We start from the raw sequence: 12,302 nt of genomic DNA on the forward strand, positions 1-12,302 counted from the left end.
CCTGTAATCCTACGTTAAGATCATTCAGGCGAGAAATTTTTAAAAAAAAATCACAGATAGTCCAGTCGTGTAAGTGGTCAGACAAATGAAAAATGGTCAGTAGAGAAAACTAAGCAAGTCTCAATTTAATAGCTGTCAATACTTTGCCTCTTGATAACCAGCACACTTCTGTATGTTGTAAAAGCATTACATGGTTGCCCATATCATTGAATAGTGCAGAAAATAGATGAGAGTTCAAGGGCCTTGCTTTAACAAAGTTAGCCACTTTCACTGTAGTGTCCAAAACATATTTCAAACTGTCAGGCATTCCCTTGGCAGCCAGAGCCTCTCGGTGGATGCTGCAGTGTACCAAAGTGGCGTCGGGAGCAACTGCTTGCACGCGCGTTACCACTTATGTCTTTCTGTCATGGCTTTTACACCATCAGTACAGATACCAACATTTGGCTACATGCAGATCAGTGGAATTCCCACGAGAGTGTAACAGTTAATGTGATTGGATGTTCAATTATTTGACGAGGCTACCTGTATTTGACATGGTGTTATTTTGCTGAACACTAGATGGTTTAATTTTTGGTAGTGAAATGAGGCTACTTGGGCGACAATTGAATTTCTGCATTTATTTGTAAAATCTGAGTCACATTTTTGTTTGGCGTACCCGACAGCATTACATACCCCCGTTTGGGAATACCTGGTCTAAAATATGTTCTTAACCCTGGGAAGCTCACAGCGATATTTGTAACCATCCACAGTACTCAACCAATTATTTAAAAAAAAAAAATTAGGTTCAACTCAATACTTATATTCATTGAAAACACAATGTGTAGAATATTAGCTTTATTAGGGTTTCCGTTAGAAAGTTTGACTGGCAGCATTTGAAAGTTTCCAGGACATATGGATTGGGTGATTAATGCGATTATGGCATCCACCCACAGTACTCAGAATAACAAATCACATTTAGATTACGGTAATGAATCTTAACAGAACACACAACCCAACGGTGGGAGTCCTTACCGAATTCCGACACGCACTTTGCAGATTTTAGATTAACTGTACAGGTTCACTTTTCCACAGCCAATAAGAGGAGTAACAAACAGCGAAATCACTAGCCTATCTACTATCCCACATAGTAGAAAAGTTGACCTATACTACTGGTATGCTTGTCGTTCTGTGCAAGAAAGAAATGGCCCACTCCAGACTGGGACAGTTGTGGAACGATAGCTCCCAAATTCATACAACCAGTACAGCAAAATAACTTGAAGGTATTGAGGCTGATCAGAACATTTAGCTTAAAAACAGTGATAAACTAGTTTCCACATAGCTTTGCAGCAATGCTCACACGGCAGTAGACTATGTGCACGCTGTGCCATAATGCAGTTCGATGGAAAAACTGATTTCAAAAGCGCACTGCACATGGGAGATTAAAATAAGCGAGCTCTGAAGAGCCAACAACTAGTGGGTCGCTAATATGACAAGGATTGTGCCTTTGGATACTGGAAAATTAAAGTTAATGTGAAAACAAATAGGACACGACAGAAATAAGCTACTTGTTTCAATGGCAAGTCTTTAAAATAATTGCCTCCACGTTTATAGAAACTCATCGTCTCAGCTACTTTGAAGCAACACAAGTACATAACTCATAATAAGAAGTAAAGTGTATGTAACAATTAACTATGCTTTTTAAAATGCATAATGCCTCCAGCGCTCTTCGCCTCATGGTCTGATGAGCTGAAGCCTGCTTACTGTTGCCAGCACTTGAATGGTTAATGGGAAGCTGCGCTCCAACTAGCGGTGGAGAATGAATAAATAAACAAAGCAGCCATTTAAAATTGTGGCCATCAAAACCGTCAACATTAAATTGCATTTAGGAAGGTTTCGCAATGATTAGTCATATAAAAGCAACGGGAACTGTAGCAGCAGCTCTCGCACTGTCTGACAGAGTCCCGCTCAAAGTTCTGTATCCATCTGTATGTGGTGTGATGAGAATCATAACGACTTAAGACATGCGCCAATTTAAAGCCACCAAACTATGCAAATTAACCTATAGACCGATAAGCATTTCCATCAATGGCTAAAAAAAAGCATTGTTTTGCAATGGGTTCCCTCTTCTTCCACCAGTTTTATTTAGTTGCTTTTTTTGGGAGCCAAAAGCTGGCACTTAACACCTGGGTTTGGATAAGACCCAGGCCATTAGGCCCTTCAGAATAGAGCCAGAGACAACCTTCACCCCAGGGGAGAAGACAGTTTCCATGCAGCCACTCGTAATGAGAAGATTACATACAGATGACCCAAATCTAATACCTGCCTCCCTAATCTGGAAGAGGAAAAAGGTACGTGCCAAGGTGACAGTGGTAAACAGAACAGGCATCCGGTCGCTACTCACCTGAGTATATAAGCTTCCTGCTTGTCGGTCTTCGTCACACTTATGATCAAACAGTGCACATTCTCCAGAAGTTTGTCCCACTCAAACCTGAAAAGACAAAATGTTTTTTTTTTTACTGAAGTTACACTTTTTCCTCAATAAAAACCAACAGAGCCTTGTCTGTAGTTCTATTGCTAGTAGACTACATGAAAACAAAAACATTGAGCTACGCTAGGGCTGGGCAATATGGCCTAAAAATGTATGGGTGACTCACAATATACATCAAGAAATGTTCTAAATAAGCATCATTGTACAATTAAAAAGGTCAAATACACGGCATTTAAAAACAGTCAGCAATAATCAAATGAATTCAGGGCATCAAGATATAGGCTAAATAAACCTTCCAAAGACCAATATAATTAAATCAAAAATAGTTAGCTGCTTTTTTGTGCGATATTCACTGATCTGGCTTGCCAGTCCATCTATGAAAGTGCCCTTGTTACAAATGTAACTAGAACCATGCTTAATGCACTAATAATGCCTAACTTCTTGTAACAGGTATTAGGCTAAAGAAAATTAACAGGTCTCAACAGAAGGCCACGTGCTAGTGATTAGCCAGCTAATCTTTATATTTCAAGTTCAGTGAAATTTAGCAGTTTATGAAAATATTTAGCGAACGCCATGAGCGTAGCTAAAGCAAGGGGTTATAGCAGCACACAAGTAGACAACAAATGAAAGTCGACTTACAGAAGACCTTGAGGCAATAAAATATTTTCAGTCTGGTTAAACACCAGGGCTTGACAGTATACCACTGGAGGTATCAGACCTTTGATGTACTCAATAGCCATTAGCATGTTTTACTCCTATACAAATGGTACCCTCAGGTACTCAGTCTGATTTCCTTAGACCCAGGTCTTAAGAATAAAGATAGCCGATTAAAAAAAACTGGAGTTCTAACACTTCAATGTTATGCCAAAATCCTGGGAAAATGCATAGTACAGAATTTAAAAGTCTTGTTCATCCTGATTAGTTTTTATTTTTTACATGGGCGATATACAACATTTACTTGAAACAATTTAACATAATGAAAAGATAACCGGTCTAGTCTTCATTGCAGATTTTGAAAAGGTGTTTAATAAAGTATGACTAGAATTTATATATAAATGCCTGGATTACTTTAAGACAAATCTCTTATACAATGGGTTGAAGTTATGTACATCAACCCCAGATGAAACATAGTAAATAATGGTTACTTCTCAGAAAGTATTGAGCTTTTACAAGGCTGTCCATTGTCTCCATATCTATTTATTATGGCCATTGAAATGCGAGAGCCAAAAAGCTCATGGGGTTTGAAATCCAGGGGATAGAAACAAAGGGTCAATGAATTGCCGATGACTAGTTATCTTAAGTCCATAAACTGGATCCCTGCAGTCTCATTGACTATCTTGATCAATTTTCTAGCCTCTGGGTTAAAACCTAGTGTGTACCATATTATGTAAATAGTGTTTACCAATAAAATGGGCAGATGGTGAAGTAGACATACTTGGTATTCACATCTCAAATCTAATGAACTTTAAATTACTTTTAATAGAAAGTTAGCTAAACTAGATAAGATTCTGCAACCATGGAGGTCAATACTAGCCCATTTGTCCCATCAGTTTACTTACTAATGACACTGCCTACTCCAGAAAATTATTTTAGTTTTTAATCATACACAAATTGCATAATGATTATGAGTGTTGGTTAGAATCACGAAATATTAAATATTTAAACTTCTAAAAGTTTCACTCAAATTATACTTAAACACAAAATGGTTCTCAAATCAAATCAAAGTTTGTCACGTACGCCGACGTGTAGACCTTAGTGAAATGCTTACTTACAGGCTCTAAACAATGGCGCGAGAAAAAAAAAGTGTAAGTAAAGGAATAAAATAGTAAGAAAAAAGAAAAAAAAGAGTAGCAAGGCTATATACAGACACCTGTTAGTCAGGCTTACTGAGGTAGTATGTACATGTAGGTATGGTTAAAGTGACTATGCATACATGATGAACAGAGAGTAGCAGAAGTGTAAAATGAGGGGTTGGCGGGTGGTGGGACACAACGCAGATGGCCCGGTTAGCCAATGTGCGGGAGCATTGGTTGGGGACAATTTAGGTAGTAAGTACATGAATGTATAGTTAAAGTGACTATGCATAAAACAGAGTAGCAGCAGTGTAAAAGAGGGGTTGTGGGGGGGGGGGGGCACATCGTGTAAATAGTCCGGGTAACCATTTGGTTACCTGTTCAGGAGTCTTATGGCTTGGGGGTAAAAACTGTTGAGAAGCCTTGTCGTCCTAGACTTGACACTCCGGTACCGCTTGCCGTGCGGTAGTAGAGAGAACAATCTATGGCTGGGGTCTTTGACAATTTAAGCCCTTCACTCTGACACCGCCTGGTGTAGAGGTCCTGGATGGCAGGCAGCTTTGCCCAAGTGTTGTAACTGCCCTCTGAAGTGCCTTGCGGTCGGAGGCCGAGCAATTGCCGTACCAGGCAGTGATGCAACCGGTCAGGATGCTCTCGATGTTGCAGCTGTAGAACCTTTTGAGGATCTCAGGACCCATGACAAATCTTTTCAGTCTCCTGATGGGGAATAGGCTTTGTCGTGCCCTCTTCACAACTGTCTTGGTGTGTTTGGACCAATCTAGTTTGTTGAAGTGGACACTAAGGAATTTGAAGCTCTCAACCTGCTCCACTACAGCCCCGTCGATGAGAATGGGGGTGTGCTTGGTCCTCCTTTTCATGTAGTCCACAATCATCTCCTTAGTCACGTTGAGGGGTAGGTTGTTATCTGGCCAGGTGGTGCCAGAATCTCTGACCTCCTCCCTATAGGCTGTCTCGTCGTTGATCAGATCACTGTTGTGTCATCAGCAAACGTAATTATGGTGTTGGAGTCGTGCCTGGCCATGCAGTCGTGGGTGAACAGGGAGTACAGGAGGGGACTGAGCACGCACCCCTGGGGAGCTCCAGTGTTGAGGATCAGTGTGGCAGATGTGTTGCTACCTACCCTCACCACCTGGGGGTAGCCTGTCAGGAAGTCCAGGATCCAGTTGCAGAGGGAGGTGTGTAGTCCTAGGGTCCTTCGCTTAGTGATGAGCTTTGAGGGCACTATGGTGTTGAATGCTGAGCTGTAGTCAATGAATAGCGTTCTCAGATAGGTGTTCCTTTTGTCCAGGAGGGAAAGGGCAGTGTGGAGTGCAATACAGATTGCATCTGTGGATCTGTTTGGGCGGTATGCAAATTGAAGTGGGTCTAGGGTTTGTGGGATGTGGTGTTGATGTGAGTCATTACCAGCCTTTTAAAGCACTTCATGGCTACGGACATGAGTGCTACGGGTCTGTAGTCATTTAGTTCTTGGGCACAAGGACTATGGTGGTCTGCTTGATGCATATTGGAATTAGACTCAAATCAGGGACATGTTGAAAATGTCAGTGAAGACACCTGCCAGTTGGTCAGCACATGCCTGGAGCACACATCCTGGTAATCTGTCTGGCCCCACAGCCTTGTGCATGTTGACCTGTTCAAAGGTCTTACTCACATCAGCTACGGAGAGCGTGATCACAGTCATCCGGAACGGCTGATGCTCTCATGCTTGCCTCGAAACGAGCATAGAAGTGATTTAGCTCGTCTGGTAGGCTTGTGTCACTGGGCAGCTCACGGCTGTGCTTCCCTTTGTAGGCTAATAGTTTGCAAGCCCCGACACATTTGACGAGCGTCGGAGCCGGTGTAGTATGAGTATCTTAGCCCTGTATTGACGTTCTGCCTGTTTGATGCAGAGCATAGCGGAACTTCTTGTAAGCTTCCGGGTTAGAGTCTCGCACCTTGAAAGCAGCAGCTCTACCCTTTAGCTCAGTGCGAATGTTGCCTGTAATCCATGGCTTCTGGTTGGGGTATGTACGTACAGTCACTGTGGAGACGTCCTCAATGCACTTATTGATAAAGCCAGTGACTGATGGTATATTCCTTTTAATTTCTATATAACATTATATTTATTAATTTATTAATGGAGGAAAGTGGAAAAGGGAGAATGTAGGGAACTTGTTTGCCTGCCATATATTAAAGAAACAAATTGGCTAAAAAGGGAATAAATAGACCAGTTTCATCTGAGGACAACAATGTTGACAGCTGCGCCATACAGGTTGCAAACTAAATGTACCAAATCCATGGAACATGGTTCATTAACTGGTAAAAAGAACTACACTTGATTCAATCTTGTAATTTTTATGTATTAACCTTCTTGCCACCAACAGAATGAGAGAATTACGGCATACAATCTCAACTCTGTAGATTGTCTCTTCGCACCAATCAGATTATTTATTCTGGTATTGCCCCTATGTAGCTCGTTTCTGGTCACAGGTTCAGGAATGGTTCATAAGAAAAAAGTGCACTTAATATTAACCTTACAAATAGCAGTGGACGATTTGGAAAGCCATAGTCAATAAATAATATACTCGTAGGAAAGTTTAGCTCATCTGTGGATACATTTAGAAAAAGGTTAAAGAAAAAAAAAAAAGCGTAAAACATCCCAGCACAACTAATATATGGCACATGGAAACCAAATGAGGGTGATCTATGATTAGTGGGATGGGCTGAGGGTTGGGATTAAAGAGTTTGTATTCTTTGTGACTGTTTTACATAAGTACCATGTATGCATATGTAGCAAAAAAAAAAAAAAACTACGATCGGTCTCCCGAAGAGGGGGGGACGAATAAAAAAAAGTAGCATGCTCCACTCCTCACAAGCAGTGCTTTCGAAAAGTATTCAGACCCATTGTTACGTTAGCCTTATTCTAAAATTATAATCTACACACAATACCCCATAATGTCAAAGCAAAAACAGGTTGACATTTTTGCTAATGTATTAAAAAACAAATACCTTATTTACATAAGTATTCAGACCCTTTGCTATGAAATTGAGCTCAGGTGCATCCTGTTTACATTGATCCTCCTTGAGACTTTTAGAGGTCGACCGATTAATCGGAATGGCCGATTTCAAGTTCATAACAATTGGAAATTGGTATTTTCGGGCGGCGATTTCAAATTTTTATTTATACCTTTATTTAACTAGGCAAGTCCGTTAAGAACACATTCTTATTTTCAATGACGGCCTAGGAACTGTGGGTTAACTGCCTTGTTCAGGGGCAGAACAGATTTTCACTTTGTCAGCTCAGGGGATCCAATCTTGCAACCGTACCGTTAACTAGTCCAACACTCTAACCATTGCACTCCACTAGTAGCCTGCCTGTTACACGAATGCAGTAGAAGCCAAGGTAAATTGCTAGCTAGCATTAAACTTATATTTTAAAAAAAATGTCACTAGTTATAACTACTAATCCAGTTTAGCAGGCAATATTAAACCAGATTAAAGTGTCATTTCTCTTGTGTTCATTGCACGCAGAGTCAGGGTATATACAAATGTTTGGGCAGCCTGGCTCATTGCAAACTAATTTGCCAGAATTTTACATAATTATGACATAACATTGAAGGTTGTGCAATGTAACAAGAATATTTAGACTTGGGGATGCCACCCGTTAGATAAAATACCGAACGGTTCCATATTTCACTGAAATAAACGTTCTCGAAATGATAGTTTCTGGATTCGACCATATTAATGACCAAAGGCTCGTATTACTGTGTGTTACGTTATAATCAAGTCTATGATTTGATAGAGCAGTCTGACTGAGCAGCAGCAGGCCTGTAATCATACATTCAAACAGCACTTGTGCGTTTTGCCAGCAGCTCTTCGCAAGCACAGCGCTGTTGATGACTTCAAGCCTATCAGCCTAATGGCTGGTGTAACCGATGTGAAATGGCTAGCTAGTTAGCTGGGTGTGCGCTAATACGGTTTCAAACGTCACTCGCTTTTAGATTTGGAATAGTTATTCCCCTTGACCTGCAAGGGCCGCGGCTTTTGTGGAGCGATGGGTAACAATGCTTCGAGTGTGGTTGTTGTCGAAGTGTTCCTGGTTCGAGCCCAGGTAGGGACCGTTACACTGGCAATACTATAGTGCCTATAAGAACATCCAATAGTCAAAGGTTAATGAAATACAAATGGTATAGAGAGAAATAGTCCTATAAATACTAAATTAACTACCACCTAAAACCTCAGAATATTGAAGTCTCATGTCAAAAGGAACCACCAACTTCCATATGTTCTCATGTTCTGAGCAAGGAACTTAAACGTTAGCTTTCTTACATGGCACACATTTTTACATGGCACATATTGCATATTGGCACATATTACTTTGTTCTCCAACACTTTGTTTTTGCATTTAAACCAAATTGAACATGTTTCATTATTTACTTGAGGCTAAATACATTTTATTGATGTATTATATTAAGTTAAAATAAGTGTTCATTCAGTATTGTTGTAATTGTCATTATTACAAATAAGAGGAAAAACCAAGCCAATGAGGTCGAAGGAATTGTCCGTAGAGTGTCGAAATAGGATTGTGTCGAAGGCACAGATCTGGGGAAGGGTCCCCAAAAAATGTCTGCAGGATTGAAGGTCCCCAAGAACTGTGGCAGCCATCACTCTTAAAAATGGAAGAAGTTCAGAACCAAGACTTTCTACAGCTGGCCCCCCTAGCCAAACTGAGCAATCGGGGGAGAAGGGCCTTGGTCAGGGAGGCATCCAAGAACCCGATGGTCATTGACGTCTCCACAGAGGAAAATAGATTCTCTGGTTTGATGAAACCAGTAACTTTTTGGCCTGAATGCCAAGCGTCACATCTGGGGGGGAAAACTGGCACCATCCCTACAGTGAAGCATGGTGGCAGCATCATGCTGTAGGTATGTTTATCAGCAGCAGGGACTGGGAGACTAGTCAGGATTAAAGCAAAGATGAACAGAGCATAGTAGAGAGAGATCCTTGATGAAGTACTGAGCATTCTGGAGCAGGTTCTCAGACTGGGGAAAATGGTCACCTTCCAACAGATCGACCCTAAGCACACAGCCAAGACAATGCAGTAGTGGCTTCGTGACAAGTCTCCGCAAGTCTGAGTATCCCAGCCAGACTTGAACCCGATCGAACATTTCTGGAGACACCGGAAAATAGCTGTGCAGCAACATTCCCCATCCAACCGGAGCTTGAGGGGACCTGCAGAAAAGAATGGGAGAAACTCCCCAAATACAGGTGTGCCAAGCTTGCAGGTGTCATACCCACGACTCAATGCTGTAAACGCTGTCAAAGGTGCTTCAAAGTACTGAGTAAAGGGTCTGAATACTTATGTAAATGTGATGTCAGCTTATTTTTAATAAATTAGCAAAAATCTGTTTCTGCTTTGTCATTATGGGATAGTGTAGATAGTGAATTTTAGAAAAAGGCTATAACTTTACAAAATGTGGAAAAGGGGTCTGAATACTTTCCGAAGGCACTGTACTCTAAGGTGCACACAGGTGAGAAAGACAACCAAAAATACACCATGCGGACAAAACTCAAAATGATAACCTTGATTCTTACAGGCATTTGGAATGTTGCACAAAAACAAATTCGGATTGTCGCCCAACCCTAATCTAAGCTAATCATTTTACGATTCCATAAATGGCAATTTTGGGTTATCAAATTACCGACAAATTAAACGGACAGTGAAAGTGAGTGAAAACCATCAGAGCTGTTTGACAAGTTACGTCGCACTTCAATTTTGACCAAATCAACTTCAAAGAAAACAGACCAAGCTCCAGTATTATGCTCATGGATTGAGCCGGGTCCAGAGCCCTGGCATTCCCTTGCAGGTGCTAGAACTTCTCAACTAGCCTACCTGGTTAAATAAAATGTATTAAAAAAGGAGTGTTGCGCAACCCTGCGAGACCAGCAGAACCCCACATGAATGACTTGACTGCCCCTTTAGTGGTCACACTTCAAAAAGCTTTGGCTTTGTGACCTTTGGACAGAAAAATGTCCTCAGACCAGTATAGAATCCATTTGCAAAGAGCCTCCAGCTGTGTCTAACATGCAGTCCTCACGTCCAGGGCACAGATTTCTCAACTAGGGATCTCATGATACATGTGCCAATATGTTATGTATTGAGAATGTCACAATTGTGATTCGATACTGCGATTATATGTTCAAAACATATTGCTGACTAAATGTCTGCTGCAGAGACAAAATGAGTTGAGCGTTCATGGAAACAAGTGCTGAAAAAACAATTAAAATCAGGAGTGTTCCTTAAAAAAGGACAACGCCGCCACTTTACTAAACACTTCATAACCAAAATGTTTAATTCTATGATTTCTGTTTAGACTTCAGTGCTGAGCAAAATCAGAAATTCCTTCTGACATTTTCAAGTAGAATCCCTGAGATGACCAACAATAATTGGACAGTCGTGTTCAGTGATCAAAATAACCATCTGTAGTTCTGATCATAGATCTAGATATGTATATGATATTTATAGCCACCGTACTCAAATTTCAGGTCAATGCTCAAACTCCCATGATTCCATTCGGCGAAACCACTAACACCATAAAGGACCGAAGTTCACGCCTACAGTCATTACAGGCATTTGCAAAAGGCACATTTTCATGTTTACTTGCAAACTTCGTATTAGTTCGAAAAGACCTCCAGTGTTGAATGATTGCTTGGACAGTCACTGAGGCTGCATGCCTCATGTTGAAAACACCGTTAAGAAGCAGGTTTAGATTCTTAGCTAGCATTAGCGCCAAATACACAGGCTGCAACAAAACACATTCTTAAAATGTGTTTTAACAGGCCTACATGTTAGGTCTGTTTAAGACTGTCGTTAAGATGACTTATTGCAAACGCTTTCTGGGGGGGGCATGTAGCAGTCAGGGTAACTAGATAATTAACCTATGCTAACCATAAGTTACTGTAACCGTAAATTGGAATTATTTTCTTCGGGGCATGGACTCTACAAGCTGTCGAAAGCATTCCACAGGGATGCTGACCCATGTTGACTGCAATGCTTCCCACAGTGGTGTCGAGTTGGCTGGATGTCCATTCTTGATACACGGGAAACTGTTGAGTAGCAGAGTGAGTTCTGGACACTCAAACCTGTGCGCCTGGCACCTACTATAACCAGTTTTTAAAAAAGGGCCTTAAATATTTTGACATGCCAATTCACACCCCATGTCTCAAAGCTTTAACGTTTCACCAATAAGGTATCATAGCTTTCACCTGGCCAGTCGAGATATGTTCCTAATGTTTTGTATAATCAATGCATATTCAACATGACATTCATGAAAGCATAATATATTTTACAACCCAAAAGTTAAATTCACTCATAACATAAGCGATACATTTAGACTATGCTTAGTCGGGGCTTGATTGACAAAATGCACCCTGGGAATCTTAGTATGCTGTAGACGAGGGCAATACAGAAGCTTCAAAGTGGCAAAAACAAGGAATCATGCAGTGTGCCTAACAAAAACAATAGTGTATCATATCTTACAGTAGTGCATATATACACACAAACTGGTAATGTGGCAGAATTGTCCTTTAAGTAATAGACGTCAAAATAAGCTATAATAGTTCATCATCCATCCACCAACATCAATTTCCATGGTTGACATAAATGACCATTCTGCCTGATTGTGCAAGCCCTGAGCAAATAACCCTAGCAACAAGAACATTGACGGCAATATCCTTTACAGGACCAGGACTAATTTCAGGAGTCATCAAGTTTGGGCCACTCATACTAGAAGCTTCTGGTAACATCCCAGTGCCGATCGAGTGGCTCTCAATGGAGCGCTGTATCAGCTCACATCTCAGTGTGACATGGACACTATAGCTATTCCTGGTGACGATAGACTATTCTTGCCTGGGAAACTTGCAGGAAAGGGAAAGCCAGGATAAACACAGCCAAATAAATGGGCACTTCAAACCCAGGGACACATGCAAGTCTATCTGGGGGAACTATTCAAGTTTGCAACACCCTCATAGGTCAGATGAAT

At 41.0% G+C, this 12,302-nt stretch overlaps 1 protein-coding gene across 2 annotated transcripts in view; it reads right to left on the minus strand.

Annotated features, from left to right (window-relative positions):
• Positions 1-12,302, minus strand: part of LOC112217536 (S-adenosylmethionine decarboxylase proenzyme-like) — a 29,556-nt gene that overhangs the window by 8,280 nt on the left and 8,974 nt on the right. For both annotated transcript variants that reach the window (XM_042300672.1, XM_042300671.1), the window contains exon 2: positions 2,381-2,467. In XM_042300672.1, the coding sequence (XP_042156606.1) occupies positions 2,381-2,467 (87 nt within the window). The remainder of the gene's footprint in view (positions 1-2,380; positions 2,468-12,302) is intronic.

The sequence above is a fragment of the Oncorhynchus tshawytscha genome, linkage group LG18, assembly GCF_018296145.1.
Source record: "Oncorhynchus tshawytscha isolate Ot180627B linkage group LG18, Otsh_v2.0, whole genome shotgun sequence".
In the NCBI taxonomy this organism is placed as follows: Eukaryota; Metazoa; Chordata; class Actinopteri; order Salmoniformes; family Salmonidae; genus Oncorhynchus; species Oncorhynchus tshawytscha.